Raw genomic sequence first — 19,423 nt, 5'->3', positions numbered from 1 at the left:
ATCTTTAGTGCTCCGTCTATTTTCTATTTCTCACTCAGGCATAGACTATAAAAGGGAAAGTGATGAAGGCGATCAATTAACAAACTACACAAAACCACAGCGGCTAGCTCTCTAGCACACTATTCTCCTGTGCTCACCTGCCCCGGGGCAACCCTGCCCTCTGAGCCCACCATGTGCCCTTTTCCCCCTGCTTCTCTCTGGCTCCTAAATTAAGGGGAAAGCTGATTTTTTTCTGATACCAATATAAACAGTCAGGTAAAGACAAATATGTATTGCCAAGATAAATATATGTTTTTTTGGGGAAACTATGGGAGATTCTACTTATTAGGAGCCTTTTCTATTGATGTTTGTTTTGAACTAGTAACAGGAGTCTTAACAGCTACGGTCTGAGAGGGATGATGGGGAGGAGGTCAAAGGGAAATTCCAAATATCAAACGTTTTAATTTGTTAAAATCCGGGAAGAGAACATGAAAGTGAGACTCTACTGCGTATGTGTACACCTGTAGATGGATGATGAGGAAAACAGCAGGTAAATGAGCAGACCGAGGTGCTGCCTTACTTTCTCCATTTCGTCCCTGTACTTTTGTGCCCAGTCTTCGATGGTCTTCTTCTCCTGCTGCGTGGTACTCAGCTCCTTCCTCAGTCTCTCCAGCTCCTCCAGCAGGGATGTCACCTGGTTGCCTTTGTTTTTGGCGTCCTCCTCCACGCCGCGTAGACGGTTCAGTTCGCCGCGCATCTTCTCGCTCTCCACCGTGTAGGAGTTCTCCAGGCCGACAAGCTTCTCGTTGATCGACCGGTTGTCCTTGTTCTGCAGGTAAATTGTTGATGATAAAACAAAAAAAAATTAATCAATTACAGTAAATAAACAAATAAAGTCCATAAATAGTGTATGTATGTATCTACAACATCTCACCTGCTCGTCGACCTTCCTCTGCAGCTGCATGATCTTGTTCTCCATACCCTTGTTGAGCTTCTTGAAGTGCTCCACTGAGCGAGCCTCAATCTTCAGCTTCTTCAGCTCACGCCTGGCCTTCATCCTGCGGATGCAGCACTGCAGGTAGACGATGGAGACAAGGCAGCGCTTGTACCAGCACCGCGCTAACCAGCCACGAATATACTTCTGAATAATCACTGCCTTGTGCTCCCGCAGCAGCTAAAGACACAGAAACATGGAGAGGAAGAGAGATTAAACCAAATGCAATGTGTGATTATGAGGACTTATGAGGACTATGATGTTACATCAACAAAAAACCATTTAGGTCAACGTTATCTGCTTTGTTGTGTGGTCGTGTATCGTTTCTTACCGCCTGATACTTCTGCCGGGCCATGTAAGCTCGGAGGATCGTCTGCATGACCAGAGCTGCTGCCTGCTTCTGCCTGTAGCGTTTCCTCTCCACGTACATCCTCTGGTACTTCTGGATGATGGTGGCTGCCTGAGTGCGGCGCATAAATTTGGCCAGGCTGAGGAGGAGTGAGATATGTTAAGTCATTTCTTGGATTTAACATGTACATTTCTTCATAATTCAAGTATTTCTACTAAGCACTATCTTGAATGTCATGTCACATGTGATAAAAGTAGAAGTGGAGTCTGTATCAAATCTGGTTGACTCACCAGCGGGCCTGGTATCCTCTGGTGAACCTCTGGATGGTGATGGCAGCGCTGCGCTTGCGCAGATACTTCTTGCGTGCCAGCCAGCAGCGGATGGTTTTCTGGATGCGAATACAAGCAGCACGCAACTTGTCCGCCCTCAGCTTCTCCAGGTAAGCCACCTGGCCGGCCCTGAAGAAGATCTTTGTCTTACCGAACTGATATTTATCCTGATCCTGAAAGATAAAAGGAACAGGGATCAGAGGTGAGACAGTGTCGGACACATTTAATGAAATATGTTATTTTTTTCATTTTTGGACGTTACAAAGGAAAACTGCCTGACCTGTACTAATTTCTCCAGAACATTCTTGCAGGTCAACTTCTTGTCAGGGAGGACGTCCTTCTGCTTCATCAGCACTCTGTAACGGCTGAAGAACTCCTGGTACGTCCACCTGAGACACACAAACGCAGAAAAATCTTTAAAGAAATCTGATATAATCTTAACATTGTACTCCCTTACCAAATATTTACTAAAATTTGTTGTCTGGTTTTTGTTTTGGAGAAATACTAACTAGATGATCGCACTGGATGAGAAGCTGTAAAATGCAGTTCGATGTATTCCTGAGAGGCGACTCATCCTTACTGATGTAAAACACGCATCTTAATACATAACTGAGATATTCCAGTAATCTTATTTTATGTTTTGGTCAAATTAAATTATTAAAATGTTATGCAAAAAAATTCCTAAAATGCAGTCTGATTAGTACAGTTGGAAAAAACGACCCTCTTATCATTAATGCAACTGAAGGCTTGTATTTAAAGCAGACTAACAACTTGGGTTTGCCCTCTCCTGCACAAGCTAAATAAACAACACAGTGTGAGAGTCAGTTGCTGGGATGCATCAGTACCTGGATGGGAAGCCTGCAGCAGAGATGCGGATGGTCTCCAGGACGCCACAGGCTCTGAGCTGCTGCACCGCACGTTTGGGATCAAATCTGCCGACAACAAATGATCACAGTTAATATGACCGTCGTGGCTCCTGCACCATAACAGTAACCAAGCTAAAGCAAAGTATATGTTTCAATAATCCCTACAAGGTTTTACAAAATTAGAAAAAATAATCAAATCAGGTTGCCAAATTATAAATATTTTCTAGAGACTACCAGTCAATAGAGATGCAGACACATCAAACAGAGAGAGGACACTCACGAGAAGGCCAACTTAAAGTCATTGGGTTTGATGCAGCGGACGTAGTGTGGGGTCGTTGCATTCAAAGTGTCCATCAGCATTTGTAGAGAGTTTCGAAACTACAAGACAGGATTAAAACACTTTAGCAGAGAGGCTAATCTGTAGATTCAATTTTAATTAGAACAACAAATAAGTTATCTTACAGATACATAGTTACAAAAAATAAACTTGTAACTTCAACCTATGAATGTCTGTCTAAATAACAAAACACTGGCTGAGGTTGAGATCTCCACCTGACAGCCGACGGTCTTCTTGTGCTCCTTGCTCTTCGCGTCCCGGCTCTTGTCAGGTTTGACGCTGAGGCGCGTGCGGCCTCCGGTGCCGGGGACTTGACCAGTGGGGCTGGTCGCCTTCTGCTCGTCCTGGAACAGCTCCACCAGCAGGTCAAACTGTGAACAGCAGCCCACTTAAGGTCACATGCAGAACAGCTGACGTCAGCATTAGACACTGCAGCCAATGCTGATTTAACGATAGTTTAATGACATCTCACCCATGACATACTCTTAAAATTAGCATCAGTGCAGCAACATATAACCAAAAAATGAATTAAGGATCTCTCATTACAGCCATGCGTTTGGATTTTTCTTACTTACCGTGCCGTGCATATTGGCTTATAAAGCAGCATTTGCCAAAAGCCTAATCAGACAACCTCAATACCGAGGACTTTTATAAAATTCAACATACGAGTAATCAAACGCAGAGATACGAGAGATAAAAAGCTGTTCGTTAATTGAAGGAGACGAGTGAGTACATGTAGTCTGCTTCGTGGATTAGATTTTGAGAAACAAATGAACAGTCAATGAGCTGGGTTAAAATGTTATTTAAAACAATAAACATAATGAAAATGTTTTGCCATATATGACAGTGTGCAGTGGTCATATATGACTGCATGACATTCTGCTGCCATGGTGTTATGACACATACAGCATCATAGAAGACACATGTCCTTTAGTAAAGCACACACTCCACTCATGTTCCATATAACGCTGAGGTTATATGAGGAGGACGCTGCGTTATGTGTGCAGCTCCAGGTCCTCCTGCTGCGCTTAGAGCGGTGCCATGCTGCTTCTCTAACCAGCGTCATTAAGCAGGACAGCCATAAAGGATTCACGCGCCGCTCGCTCTCAGCATCACTCTGAAAAGATAAAAATATCCTCCTTCCTTCGGCCCTTATATCTACGCCGAATCCCCTTTTCTCCTCCCAGAGTGCCTTCAGTGCTCCCCATGCAGCAAACAAAGGCACACACACACACACACACACACACACACGCACACACACACAACTTCAATCTCCTCAGTGCTGTTAGAGTGTAACGACCACACAAAGAGACGAGGAAGGAGGAAAGACAAAGGAAAAAAAAAGAAGCTAAATGAAGAGCTACCAGCGTTGTAAGAACGCTTCTGTTTACCTTCTGCTGGCGGGGAGGGTTGTCATGATGAGGACATACATGGACAACACATGGAGACACAGTGACAAACAAGCACAATGACATTAAAAAGAAAGGTTAAAGGAAACCCAAATGTCAAAAACCCCCAAAGGTCAAGATCAAAATCATTACTACGCCCCATCCAAAACTATAACACACATCTAGAATTCAAATAAAATAAAACCAGGCAGACTAATGAAATGAATGGAAGGAAACATGATTGTTTTTTCCAGATGCATTTTTACTAACTTCCAAGCCTGCATGTCTGTGGTTGGAAGACGGCCGCATGGCAGAGTTTTATGTTTTCTGTATTCTGATCAAATTAATTTACTGCAGAGCACCATGGGAAAATACCAAGCATTTTGTATTCATTCAACCTGTCAGCATGACATTGGCATGAATGTAAGACTCCTATGTGTCTTGCAGGTACCAGATCTGGAGTACTACTCTCCTTCGGATATTTAAGCCACTGTAACACTGGAATTAAATTAACAAAAAGTGACACTGTGCCACACAAGGCCACATTTTCTTCTTCCAAATATTAAAATTATCTATTTAAACTTCCTGTTCATCACGGTTTTAAAATACTTTTTTGTCACTTTGAATATTGTCTCTGTACTGGCCTCCATAATCTGCTGATAAAGTGAGAGTTTGGTTACAAGTGCTCTGTCTTACTCTTCAAATTGTTCCCAAGTCTCAGCAATTACTTTGGTGGAGACACTTTTATCAGTAATGACAGAAATCATAAAACTGGAAATGAAAAAAAAAACAACTCGAGTTGCGATAAACCAATATTTTCCTGTACATTTCTTCACAGCTGAAGAGTTGGAGATTTTTAGATGATGTATTCAGTGTGTCGGAGTGCAATTCTGAGGAGAGACCTTCTTCTTTTCATCTTTGTACAGACAATCACATAACACAGAATCGGGAGATTTATGTGTTAATGTGTTAAATTATTATGACTTAATGAAGAGTTAGCTGCAAAATGTTTATGAAAACATTATTTGGTATTTCTCTTGCTGTTTTATGGTTACAAGGATATGCAGAAAATAAAGAGTGTGAGTGCCAGATAAATAAATTAGACAAGCACTTCATTTTTCTTTTTAAACCACAGACATTTCAAAAGCTGACATCTTGAGTTGACATAGCAGAAAAATCACAGGTGTATAAATTCCACTTAGAGGACGCCCTGCTTTATATCCATACTGCTTCACTTATTAATACACTTGTGTTTTCCCTACTGTGACAAGTCAAGATGTCAAGTCTGTCTGATCACTGTCGGATTTACATTTTAGAAATGTGACACACAGGATGACAGGAAACTAAAGAGAAGCTCAATTAGACTAAAAGTCATTAAAGGGCCACTACCATTTAATCCCTATTGTTTTGGATATCCGTGGCAACATTTGCAGTTTGTGATATGTCCATGAATGTGTGTGTGGTGGTTGTGTGTGTCTTCAGACGTCTTGTTAGAGGTTAGAGCAGAGAGTATTTCAACCCTTACCCAATTCTGCTCTTGCTGAAGTCTATAAAAGAACAGTCGGAGTTCACTGTCACTGTGAGCAGCGTGGACAAACAGATTCCATCAGAGTCTGTGTTTGTGTCTGTTTGTGACTGTGTGTATATACAGACAAATCAGGACTTAAAGGCTTAGGTCCGTTTTGACCCAGCAGGGTTTTACACACAAACCCTGAACCTAAAACCACACGCACGTGATTATCTGATCTAGTTAATGTAGACCTACCAGCACGTGCATGTGTGTGAATCTCTGAGCAGAGCTTCATATGAAGTTGTAGCATGTATATTTATGCTTTTCCATTTACAAGCATGTATACTGATATTGGCAAAGTAAAAAACAATTTCTTCCATTTATTACATACTCGACAATTTCCACAAGCTGGTCATGCATCTTATATGTGCTATATGCAAACACAGTGTGAATGGTAGCAAAAATTAACTTTCAATGTTTTATCATCACTGCTGGTTTCAACAACAGCTTCACTTGGCCAATGGAGGGCGCTGCTTCCCTGAACATTCAGGTGTCTTAGAGAGGAATAAACAACAGAGAGACCAGGCGCCACATCTCTGCAGAAGCTGCAGGCCTCTTAATGTTTATCTCAGTGGATGCTTTGTACTGCTTAAAGTCTGATGTGGCTTACAGGACACTCTGCTTTTGAATCATTTCATACGTTACGATGCAGATGTTTGTGTTTCTGTGCCTCACCTTGCTGGCCTTCAGCACATTGATCTGCTCTTCATTTACCGTGTCCTTGTTCTTTTCCAGGAAACCGTCACACTGGTACTCTACCTGCCCGACAACAAGACAGAGAGACTGTGTTACAACACCGTGACTGAGAGTATTTTACATTTTCTTCAGCAGACAAACCAAAAACTAAATTATGTAAATCAAACTAAAGTCTGCAGCTTATATTCTTGACGCAAGTAACAACAGGATAAATCAATGCTTGATCAGATACGGTATGTTTCCAAATGATTTCATTATAATATCAGGGCGCCTCATGGGAAAGCCTCCTTTAGTCCTTGACCCATTTATGTGTAACCTCATAGTTTCTAAAAACAGACATGAAAAATAACAGTACAGCAAAACCTTTTACAACATAATGGATTACACCAGAACACACGCAGTAAACACTTTATTGCAAAAGTATTATTTATGTGAGGACAGTGAGAACAATAGAAATAAAAAAAAAAGAGTCATCCTTCCTCCAGCTATCCTAAAAACATCACACAGAGGCCCTGCAGCCAGTCTGCTGTTTAATCCCCAGACATATACATGCCATGCTGTTACTTAAAGGACACAATTTGACTAATACCATGTAAAGACAAGACAAACACAATGTCTGACAGGCCCACCTTGTCGGCAAAATGTTGGATGATGAAGGCCCGGTTGGACATGCGCGGCTTCTCAAAGAGGGAGCAGGTCTTCAGGTGGGTGTTGTACAGTTTCTGAGCCCACGAATCGTCTGAACCTTTAGGCATCTGGTGTACACAAAGAAAAAAGACATGTCATAAACACAATGACTGTGTTTAATTCTCAGTAATTCAGAGTAATTCTTAATTACTCTTTCCATTTTCCTTGAAGCTCAGTGCATACGTCAAGTAGGTTTCCCCGCAATCATGTCAGCAATGTGGCCCACCTCCAAAGTCAACAACCTATAAAATGACCTTGCAGGGGTTGAGAGATAAGTTAACGTTGTTAGAGACCTGGCTGAAAGTGTGTAGATGGTACAGATATGAACCTACAGCAACATTAACTGTTACTAAGCCCAATATCACAATCTGTTCTCTACGCTGAAGTCAAGGTTTTAAAGTCAAACTATAAACTGAAACATCTTTTCCCATCTTAGTAACAACTTGATAAAAAAAAAATACTCTGAACTCATGTACAGTACAATAATCCCCATGAATAAATACTCATGCCTGCCTCTCATTCAGTTTCACTGCGGTCACTGCTTTTCTTTCCCGTAGGTGAACTCTTGAGCTGAACTACATGTGTAGGTGGTGGAGGCTCAGGCCTAGTGTGTGGTTGGAGGCGGTCACAGGTCGGCCATCGAAACCAAAAAAGCAGAATGTGGGTGTGAATGAACAAACCCTCTAGCCTCTGCTCAATATGCAGCACGGACTCTCTTTACATTTATGAGAAAGTTTTTATTCCACCAACAGTTTCATGTAATTTATTTATATATGTAACCTTGGGCATTAGTGCAAGGACACTGCTTAAAGATTTATTATCTATATATTTGCAAAATGTTTCAAATAAAAAACAGTTGTGACAAATGATATGTTGGACCCTACTCTTTGCATTTTGATCAAACCATTCTAACAGGAGCACCGATGTGGCATATTATACCTTGCACTCCTCGTCCAGCAGGTCCAGGACGCCCATCTTGGCTTCTATGAGGTTGATGCAGGGCTGATTGTCGTAGAAGTCAATCAGAGTCCAGGGGATCTGCTCCTTCATGTACTCCTCCTGCTCCAGCTTGAACACATGCTGCACACACACACACAGATGAAGAGTTTAGCACTTAGCTTTTCAAACTAATTAAACACAATATCTGATATCTCTATATATAATGTGTGAAACATGTAAAAACATGTGCTGCTCACCATGTTGAACTGTTGCTGGAGTTTCTCATTAGCGTAGTTGATACAGAACTGCTCAAAGCTGTTGATTTCAAATGTCTCAAACCTTGTGAGGAAGAACAGTGGAGTTAACCAGCTGAATAATATCTTCTAACTGACTGTCCGACATGAGTACGAGTAACAAATTCAGACAAGACTGACGACAGAAGGAAATCGAAAGGCTCAGACTGATCAGCTACCTCTTTGAAAGTAATCCAACGCTAAACGTGTCACCTACGTACCCGTAGATGTCGAGGACACCGATGAAGGAGTGCTGTTTAACGTTTGTGATCAGAGCCTTGTTGACGTGCTCTACAATCCAGTTGAAGAGCTTGGCGTAGATATGTTTGGAGAGGGCATCACGGGCGTTGGTGGCCTGCAGACGAGGGAGGGGCTTGACATACGTCTCTGTGGCCGTCTTCAGCTTCCTGTGGCACAGCCACTGAGACATATCCGGGTAGGTCACTCCCACCAGCTCGCAGAACGCCGTCAGGTGACGATTGTTGGGCTACGGAAAGAAGAAAACCCATTAAATTATGACATTATGAAGACAGCCTGTGACAACCCTCCCATCTCCTACTGCAGCGCAAACATTATGCTCACAGGAATAACGCAGCTGTCTGAATCTCTGTCCTTTATCTCCACGTTTCCCAGATGAAGAATTGCAGCCAAAACCTGGAACAACCCCATCTGATATGACTCATTAATACCTGAGGGGGACACACATTAAGACACAAACAGACACCGTGGTTATTACTGAGAATAAATCTATGTTTTTTGTCTTGTGAAAGATGAATAAATACATATATTGGTGCTTTTTTCTAACTATATCACATGTTATGCCTTCAATTAACAGTTATAAAACATGTGTCGGAGGAGTTCTCACTATGTGCACAGATCTGTGTGTCTTACCAAGCAATGTGAAGGCATTGCGAGTGGTGCAAAGCTCCTTGGTGTCGTCCACACCGTCGATAACGGGGCTGCGGCCCTGCCTTGTGTACAGGAAGTCATTTGCACTGCCTGGGAGGCGAGACAGAGAGGGTTTAACGTTCAAGCAAACACTTCAGATGATGTGCTGTCAAAACATCCTCCTGTTAGCTAGGAGGTGCATCTTTAACATAATGTATTGTGACAGTGTGACAAGAGTAACCATAGCAACAATCCTGATTTGTTATACTAACAGTGGGTCAAGTGAATCCAGGACAGCGGCCGTCTGAAGAAGTTCAAAATCAGGTGTCGAGTATTTTTTTAAAGTGGCCATAGATTAAAAGGAAATAGGCGAGGTACCGCTTCCCAGTGCAGAGGATGATATATGATATAAATGCTGAGCTCTTCTCACAAATCCTTCACTATGACTTAAATTTAAGATGACATATTAAGGTGTCAGAAAAACGCCAAATGATAGTTGGTGCTGTGTCTTCTTTGCCAGTCGGGTTCATTTTTGTGTCTACTTCCGGCTTCACTTTCAACAATGGTGACTGAATCTTTTGCCGAAATTTCGCAGAAGACAAGTCATACAAATGTTTGTATCTTCGAACCTCCTAAGTTAACCTCTTCTCGATGTGTTCCATCTTTATTGATCCAAATCAATCAATTCAAAAATTGCGGAAATGGAGAAGCAGCCGGAAATACTAAAGCAGAAACACGGTACTACCAAGCGGACCAATCGCAGTTCTTGTGGTCTGCATCGCCACAGCACGTAGTTACATTTCTGGGGAGGTGCACGTCAGGCTACGGGTCGCTAGGGTCTGTGTACGGTCTGGGCTGTCGCCATAGCAACAACTCACTATAAGTAATTTAGAGTGATGTGAACTCTCCTTAATGTACGTCCGCTCTCAGAGAATCTGTGTCCTTAGAAATAAATCAAATCATAAAGACTTCTGTGTAAGAACGATGATACCCCGACTATCCCACAATCAGCTTCTTTATATACACTTCACACTGAATTAGGGCATGGCCTGTTGCCTGGCAACAAAAGGATCTGACATGACTGTGACAACCACTCCATTAACAGAGCCAGGAAGTCAGCAGGAGAGGAAAAGACAGCAGCTGTGTGTGTGTGTGTCAGAGACCGCTTTAGAGAGGGAGAGCCAACCGAGTAGCTGTAAGTGGCGGTGCCAACAGTGTGTGTGTGTGTGTGTGTGTGTGTGTGTGTGTGTGTGTGTGTGTGTGTGTGTGTGTGTGCGTCGATGACTAGGACGAGCAGGTGCAGGTCCACAGTGGGAGCACTCTATATAGAGGCCTGTTCAGCCACAGAGTCAATGAGTCAGTGCCTGGTTTATGCAGCAGGAACCGATATAAATCTGATTCAAGGCAGCGCTCCTCACACCTAAACAAGGAGAGATTTGTATATTCACAAGTGACTTAACCACCTGAGCAATTCACTGATATGATTATGATTGATATGGAGTTCTTTGTGTTCTGAAAGTTTTCCTGCTGTGGAGAGCGACTGCAGTAGAAGAAGAAAAAACAAAAGAAAACACTGGGCCTTACGCAAGAACATCATCATCAACATCTCATAACTGCTTAAAACAAAGGGGTATTCTATTGGTGAGCATGTTTCATTGACAAAACGTTTAACAGGAAAGTGACATGAAGAATTTCTCTCTGCAGATCCTCCCATCCCACAACTCTATAGTGTTTTCACCACAGTAACAATAGACACAATACATGACTCCCACCACAGGTCTGACCTGCAAGTGAAATACATTTGCAACAAAGAGCAAAGAGAAAATGTGAATGGTGCAAATTCGGCATTAACTTCATATCACCTCGTATCAGTGATAATAATCAAATAGCACATTGTAGTACATATAAAATATAAACATATAAAATAGGACGCTAATCTTCCCATTGTTTTGGTGCATTATCAATACTTGAAGGTACATTTAGCTGATAATACTTTTACTTTAATAAAGTTTGAAATTAAGGACTTTAACCTGTAACAGAGTATTTTAAATTGTGGTTTTGCTACTTTGTGCAGGAACAACTGAACGTGACTTACTCAGCTTCAGATTCTTGAACTCAGGGAGATGAGCTGATGCACAGAGCTGATAGAAGATATGATAATTCCTCTCCTCGTCCGCCTGGAAGAAAGCCCGTCATATAATGTGAGTGAAATGACAACATCACAGAGGTTATACACAACATAACGTTACACTACAATATACCCAGTTAAAAACACTGAATAAAACCAACATATGGTCCAAATCAAAACGTGTTACCATTGAGTATGAACGCTTATTTCTTTTGACAGTGTTTGGCAACCTGGTATCTTGCTCAAGGACATGATAACAGATGTTATCAAGAGATATGTGAATGTTATTTTAACACACTCACTTTTCTTCAGACATACAGGGAATCAAACACAACATGAGACCAGTTTAATATACAACTGGAGCTGCCATTCATTTCATTTTCAGACACACATAACTCACATGTCAGTAGTGTGTCAGCTCTGTGCTGTAGAGTCCAGAACAAAGTCTGTTACCTGTGGCCCACATTAGTGCGACTGCACCCAAGCCCAGAATGCAAACACACACACACACCTCTAATGGGTTTTTGAATCAAACATGTGAAAAATGTGAGGAGGAAAGTAAGCATGTGTTTCTGCCAACATCCTCATTCCTTCCCAGCGTTGTCTATGACACCAGAGTGTGTGTGTGTGTGTATGCAGACATGTAATATCTTTGTTCTTGATCGCGGTGCTGCAGTACTGGCTCCACCGGTGAGCAAACAGTAGTTAGAAAAGGTTCAACAGGAATGGGTGAGACACGGCTGTAATGCAGTGTGACAGATGGACTGTTAAATGTTTTTTTTGTGTTTCCTTCTACTTGTCTTTGTGAAAGAGGAAATTATTGCTGCATTCTTCTTCTGCACTAAAGAGCACCAGGAAACGTGAGACATTTAATATGTGTGGTCTCTTTGTGAGTAAGACTGATGACGTTAAGCAACGAAATGCTTGTGCGTGAATGCACTTCTTCGTATGTTTAAGGATTTGAAGCAGACAAAGATTATTGTGGTCCTCCAGAGCGAGGACATTTTACAAATCCTCAATATAACAAACGTAGCTGGAGGTCCAACCTGTGAACACTGCTGCTCAATGCAAGATGTTTTATTGTAAAGTTATAAAGTCAACAGGAATCTATAACTCAGCTATGATATCAGCTGTGTGTAACATTATAACTGTAGGAAACAAGCTTAAATCAGACAGGCCACGTGTTTGTGTGCCTTTGATTGCATGATTGCAAATATACTGTGTATATTTATATATGAAGAACATACACCCTGTATACACCGCTTCCTCCCACCATCCAAAGACATACTTGGTGATTCTAAATTGACTGCAGGTGTCAGTGTGAGTGTAAATGATTGTCTGTAGACTGGCAACCTGTCCAGGATGTACCCTGCTTCTCGCCCAATGACAGCTGGGATAGGCTCCATACACACTGTGTATAATAAGGACTTAAGTGCAATTTAATTATACACAAGTAAATATCTGTGTATATGTTTTAGCGTAACATTGTATAGTCACAGTGAAGTTGACCTCTGATGTTCATTCATTCATTCATTCATTCATTCATTTTCCACCTGTCCTCTAGAGCAGTGATCCCCAACCCCCGGGCCACGGACCGGTCATTTGGTACCGGGCCACACAGAAAGAATAAATAACTAATAAATAACAGAGATAAGATGGTTATCCTGAGGGAGATCGCTGGCCAGAGTGTTTGAATTACGAGAGCCGCTGCAGAGATTTCTCTCAGGGGAAAAAGTCACCGTTGGCGGCATACTACAGTGACGAGGAATGGATCACAAAACTGGCTTACATGTGCGACATATTCAACCTGCTCAATGAACTGAACTTGTCACTTCAGGGGAAAATGACAACTGTCTTCAAGTTGGCAGATAAAGTAGCTGCATTTAAAGCCAAACTGGATTTGTGGGGACGCCGCGTGAACAGAGGTGGATTTGACGTTACCATTAACGTTACCATAGCGACCAGAGAGCGTTGGGGCAGAGAGGATGTTACTCGTGTCATGTTCTGTTGTTGGTGTGATGTTATGAGGACGCTGCTAATAAAGTTGCTCATGAATACACAGTGGATTTACGTTTATTATTATTATTATTTTATAGAGAAAATACTACAGTTCTTCTGCCGGTCTTATCAATTTATTTTGTTTTTATCTGCTACACCTTTAGATCGGTCCGTGAAAATATTGTCTGACATTAAACCGGTCCGTGGCGCAAAAAAGGTTGGGGGCCACTGCTCTAGAGGGTTGTGTGTGTGCATGTAGTAGTGGTGGTGGTGGTGGTGTGGGGGGCTAGAGCCTGTCCCAGCTGTCATTGGGCAAAAGTGGGGGGGTCCACCCTGGACAGGTCAAAAGTCTATCACAGGGCCCTTTAAATAAAAAATGTCATCCCCTCATCACTGTATTGTATTGGGTATTTGTGTGAGATTTTGTCATAATAAGCACATGACATGTTGAGATCAAAAATTGTGTTTGTGATTTTGACAGTTCAGTTCATCACCAGTCGTGGGTTTCACCGCTGGGAAGACATAAAGATGATACTCAGTAGACTGTTCCCCCTCTCTCTAAAGGCCCAAAAGAAGCCAGCTTAAGAACTACATTTATTCATACACATGTTCAAGAACACTTTACTGTTGGGTGCCTGTAAGTAAATCTGACGTACACAAAATTGGTCCCTTACTAACAAAACTGAATGTGTGGGTTCAGAAAAAAAATGAGGACTTCACAAAGGTCTGGCAGTTTTATCTGTGATGTCTGAGGCAGAGGTAATGGGCTGTAATGAGTGAAAGAGTTCATGTAAATCAATTAAACAGGCAAAACAGAACACAGTGTGTGTGTGTGTGTGTGTGTTGGTGTGTGTGTGTGTGTGTGTGTATGTTCATCCAAGCTACGACACACATGTGTGCGCTCACCTGAAACACCACTCGTGATTTCTCCAGCAGATATGTTCTCATGTTGGCACCGATGATGCGGAAGCGGGTGTCGAAGCCGATTTCGATGTATTTACCAAAACGACTGCTGTTGTCGTTTCTGGTGGTCTTTGCATTTCCAATGGCCTGTTGAACGGAGGAAAGACACGTGTTAACGGGTACAACAGGCCCATATGACTCAGGCTATCCCAGAGAGCAATCATTCATTTGTTTTTATGGAGTCAACAAAGCACCTGTCATGAATGTGAAAATGATTTCAGGGTAATTATGGCTCTTTAACAATGCTGTTATATAATCGTGCACTATTTGGGGAAACAGACTCTGTAGCTTTCTTGGGGAAAATTATATGATTGGTATCACTCTCATGTCTTCGCAGCACATATCAAGCTAATGCCAGTAGTTGCTAGTTTAACTTGTTTTGAAGCAATAACGTACTGCAAGATTACAGTTGCAAGGAAGTCACCGCTCCCAGCCAAGAAATGTCCCAGTAGATATACGCCCTAAAACCACAATGTGTCCTATGAAGTGTGAATTTGTGAGCTTGATGTGCTGGTAATCAGGTCGTGTCAACTTGGCTAGGTTGGCTGTTTCCAGTCTTTATGCTGAACAAAGATAACCTTGTGCTACTGACAGCTTCGTATTTACCATAAAGACATATAGGGGGCATCAACTTTCTCATTCAACAGCAAAAAAACAAATATGCACAAGGAGTAAAGTTCTGTACAAGCTGAATCAAGTCAAAACCTCTGAACATGAAATAAACATAAAGATTATTAGTGGTTCAACCACATTTAAAAATCAATAATATACTTTGTAGGATCTGTCATTCCACACACAAGAATAGCCTCCATTTGTTATTGGGTATTTCCTGCTGAGCTACTATGTGTCGGCAGGTAAATCAACTGCAGTCAGCAGCCGTAGTTCAATAAACAGGATTGATCAATGGCCCCACAAGAAATTGTTAGTAGACGGGTGGGGCTGCATACAAATACACACACACACACACACCCACCCACACACACACAGGTCAAAGCTACAACCAGAAGATTCGAAACAGATTTAAATTGTGTGTGAGCACAGAGGGTTCTTGCTGAGTTAAGGCCTAACACACACTCCCTCACTGCAGACAAGGAGTCTTTTAGCAGAGCAGGTATTCCAATCTCTGCATCAGCTAAACATGTACAAACACATTACACAAACACTTCCTCGATGTCTCTCTCTCTCTCTCTCTCTCGCTCACACACACACAGGTTTTGTGAAATCGGAAAGGCTGATGCAACCCTCTGCCTCCTTAGAGACTGAAGTGACATCACTGCAACGCAAGAAGAAAGCTTTCTATTCATTCTGTACGCTTGTCTCTGATTGGCTGAAGGGAGGAAGGGAGTGATGTTAGCAGAGCGGGTGGAAAGGACGATCAGGGTGGGGGAAATGGCACATGGGCAAAAGAGAGCTCCCCATCCCCTCCTGTACTTATGACTCTATGGGAAGAAATAAACAAGAACAGACTAAAGGATAAGGCCTGCGCTATCACAGCAGAGAGCAGCCGGGGCGGGGGGGGGGGGGGGGGGGGGGGGGGGAGTAAGTAAAGGCCAGTGAAGGAGAAAGGGGAGGAGAGGAGAGGAGAGGATGAAGTCTATATTATTTAGAAAACAGTTAAACTGGTGGTTAAATGGGCAAAGCAAACAAGCATCCATACACTAACTGCCAGGAAAAAAATGAATGAGGATCCTGAGACAAACAGCTTCTTTTCAGTATTTGCAAACTCTGAATGTCAGCAGGAGGCAGCTTTGAGATAAGTCTGACTGTCACGGCCCTCACCTCCATGATGGGGTTGGAAGCCAGGACTTTCTCCTCCACATTGGCCTCGCTGGCCGAGCCGCTGACTGTAGCAAAGTATCTCATGGCGTATTTGGCTGATACCGTCTTTCCTGCTCCGGACTCCCCGCTCACAATGATCGACTGGTTTCTCTCATCCCTGGCAGATAAAATAAAAACAACACAGGTTATATGCCAGGAATAACGGTACCAGTGGAGCCCAGATCTAAATGTAAGATAATATTGAGATCATGTGGATTGAGATGTTAACTAACCTTCTGTGGGTGGATGGGTGTTTTAGCTTTGTCTAATTCACAGATAAGGTGACTCATTATAGCTATAGGGACCAGTCACATATAGTTCAATCAGTAGAGTGTGATACAGACAATGACAGGAGACTTTGGGCAGATGGGAAGTGTCACATGCTATCATCTACAGGCATTTACACTGCCTGCAGGCAGAACAGGTGTTAACACACCTCCTAACCCGCTCTGTTCCTTTACATGCTTTACACTCTCTGCAGGTTACCCTCCTCGTTATCCACATGAGGCATGATCCTCAGGCAAAGCTACCTCCTCACTACTGAAAACCTTTCTTGGAAATTAGCACTTTTCTCCACCTACAGCTCCATCTCAGAAGGCACTTTTTTCCTTTGTTTTCTGGAGCTGCCTATTGCAATTGTGCTATTTAACATAAGTGGAAGCAAATAAACAGAAGTGTTGTGTTACAACTGCTTGAGGAAAGGTCTTGTATGTAGATGATCCCATACAATATTCTATTCATAAATCAAGTATCTGTTTTCAATTTCTCCGTGATCAAACACATGTTCAGTTAGGGTCACGTGTGTCACAGAAGAGACTAACTTCACAGATGAAACTGAGATCAGAAGATCGTTGACAGACTGAAGTTTAATTTTTTATTGATAACCTTTTTTTCCAGAAAGAAAAATGTACTGAGATTAAAATATATATAGCCCTGTGATAGACTGGTGACCTGTCCAGGGTGTACCCTGCCTCTCACCCGATGACAGCTGGGATAGGCTCCAGCAGACCCCGTGACCCTTCACAGTAATAAGCGGGTATGGAAGATGAATGAATGAATGAATAAAATATATATTAGAGAAGGGTCATGGTTAAGACAGGCAGCAGCTCAAACCACAAGTATGCAGATTAGACTACAGACCTACAATAAATAATACAAACTACATGAAAATTAAAGAATCACAAAAACACTCCACCGAAACTTGTAAATAGTTATTATGACACAGATTCAGCAGAGGCTATATGAATCATTCAGTGACATGTGCATGCCTCAAAGTCACTAACATTAATTTTAAGTTCATTTAGTGAGACCAGCTCCCGAAGATTTACGTCATTTTGCAACTGGATCCAGGCGGAAGGAGGAGGATATTTAAATTAACTTATTCCCAATTCAGTAAAGACTTAAGTGACAGAGAGTAGGAATGCATTCTGGGAGTGAAATCAATAACTTTTTTGGAGGATGTATTTCAAAAAGTAAGATGGAAGTAAAACAAAAAGAAATAACTACTGAATAAGAATATGCCAGTGACTAAAGTTACCAACGTTAAATGGACGAGCTAGACCATTTGACCCTGGCATGCAAGGGTGAGTAAAGGGTGAGCCTCGAAAATCTGTAATAAACTTATATGGTACCGTTAGTGTACAGTACGTTTGTATGTCAGCGTGTTGATCATGTACACTCCCAGAGGGAAGACTGACAAGATGTACTGGTTGGCTCCTGCAGAGAGTGCAGTGTCGTCATGTGTGTGTGATTAAAAGAGATAGAGAGGGAGACATTGAGACCACCCTGGTGCTATTTCTGGTTCTGACCTACAAACCCTGAAGAGAGAGGGAGGGCTGAGCAACAAGGAGACTTGAGCCAAGGCTGCTCAGGTAACACACACACACACACAAACCTGGCCATCTGTTTATAAGCCTCCTCCGCCACAGCGAAAATATGTGGGTCCATGTCTCCCATGTTCTGACCGCTGTAGGCGTTGATGATGTCTGTTCCATAGATGGGCAGCGTCTCATAAGGGTTGATGGCCACGAGCACGATTCCTACAACACAGGGGGAACATGAGTTCATCTGCAGCTCAACTACAGGAAGAGGCATCACGCTATTCTGCACTGTACGTACTCCATATACGTCATGAGCTCATGAACACACAGAACAAAGCTCTCACTACATCTGAATTCCTGCTTTACGATACAATAGTAGTGGATATGATTTAACAGCTAATAGGTGTTTATCAGAGAGGGTAAACACAGCTGATAAGCAGAGAGTACTTAAAATGTTGAACGGAGACAATAAACAAAGCATGACTTGTAGTTTAAATACAAATGAGGCTATTGAAGGTCACAGACACATGATTAAATCGGCCCCTGAACAATATTCAGCTGATTAGCAATAAGCTGAATAAAGAGGTTTTACATATAAATATGAGAATCCCCTGAGATCAGTGGTTCCTTTGAATATCCACATACATTTTACCAGATGCTTGATAACATTAAGTTGACATTCAAAGCACCCTCCTACCGCAGTAAGTGTAGATAAGTTTTGAATCGATGAAGCGGACTTTGAGGTTGTGCAGCACGGCTGGCTCGTGGAGGTAGCTGAGCGCTGTGAGGTCATTCTCGCCCACCAGGATGTCGGGGTTTCGCAGGTATGGCAGGTTCTTCGTCTTGGGGTCCAGCTTGTGCTCGATGTTCTGAAGAAAAATTAGTTGAAACAGTTCGAGATAGAGGTCATTATTTTATGGCAAGCACGACACAACAGAGTTCATTGATGGATCATTACAATGACATGTGAGACCATGACCCCATCATTTTACACTGATGGCAGACTTAACCAGCAGAAGTACATTACAATTCAGATTTACTGTATATGGACCTAAGAATATCTTCAACAGATTAAAATGTTAGAAAACCAGCTCAGTTCCAGGTTTGAGAATTAAAACCACTGAATAAAATCAAGAAAGGAAAATTTTTTTGGCTCTGTGTAAATATTTAACCCTTTAAATTTTAAATTTCAAGTGTTATTGTAGGGGATAAGAAGACATTTCTACTTCTGAAACATTTTTTAAAAAAATTTAATTTTCATGTAGAAAATCAAGATCAGTGAACATAAATGGTTCCTTGTCCTTTAGTGGTAAACAAATGTGAACATGTATTTAGACCATTAGTGGTGCCCTGAGCTTCGCTGGTTGGCTGGATGAATACT

The 19,423-nt window shown here is 42.1% G+C and overlaps 1 protein-coding gene across 3 annotated transcripts in view; it reads right to left on the bottom strand.

Annotated features, from left to right (window-relative positions):
• myo5aa (myosin VAa) overlaps positions 1-19,423 on the bottom strand; it is a 45,940-nt gene that overhangs the window by 14,275 nt on the left and 12,242 nt on the right. For all 3 annotated transcript variants that reach the window (XM_084541544.1, XM_084541543.1, XM_084541545.1), the window contains exons 3-22: positions 18,740-18,911; positions 18,117-18,261; positions 16,184-16,340; positions 14,348-14,491; positions 11,411-11,492; positions 9,319-9,426; positions 9,010-9,116; positions 8,649-8,914; positions 8,392-8,473; positions 8,135-8,275; positions 7,138-7,263; positions 6,488-6,571; positions 3,070-3,225; positions 2,798-2,895; positions 2,497-2,583; positions 1,932-2,040; positions 1,613-1,824; positions 1,305-1,461; positions 914-1,153; positions 560-808 (exon numbers count right to left, since the gene is read on the bottom strand). In XM_084541544.1, the coding sequence (XP_084397670.1) occupies positions 560-808; positions 914-1,153; positions 1,305-1,461; positions 1,613-1,824; positions 1,932-2,040; positions 2,497-2,583; positions 2,798-2,895; positions 3,070-3,225; positions 6,488-6,571; positions 7,138-7,263; positions 8,135-8,275; positions 8,392-8,473; positions 8,649-8,914; positions 9,010-9,116; positions 9,319-9,426; positions 11,411-11,492; positions 14,348-14,491; positions 16,184-16,340; positions 18,117-18,261; positions 18,740-18,911 (2,922 nt within the window). The remainder of the gene's footprint in view (positions 1-559; positions 809-913; positions 1,154-1,304; positions 1,462-1,612; positions 1,825-1,931; positions 2,041-2,496; positions 2,584-2,797; positions 2,896-3,069; positions 3,226-6,487; positions 6,572-7,137; positions 7,264-8,134; positions 8,276-8,391; positions 8,474-8,648; positions 8,915-9,009; positions 9,117-9,318; positions 9,427-11,410; positions 11,493-14,347; positions 14,492-16,183; positions 16,341-18,116; positions 18,262-18,739; positions 18,912-19,423) is intronic.

The sequence above is a fragment of the Chelon labrosus genome (genome assembly GCF_963514085.1).
Source record: "Chelon labrosus genome assembly, chromosome: 3".
Taxonomy (NCBI): Eukaryota; Metazoa; Chordata; class Actinopteri; order Mugiliformes; family Mugilidae; genus Chelon; species Chelon labrosus.
This window is presented reverse-complemented; position numbering and strand designations above follow the sequence as displayed.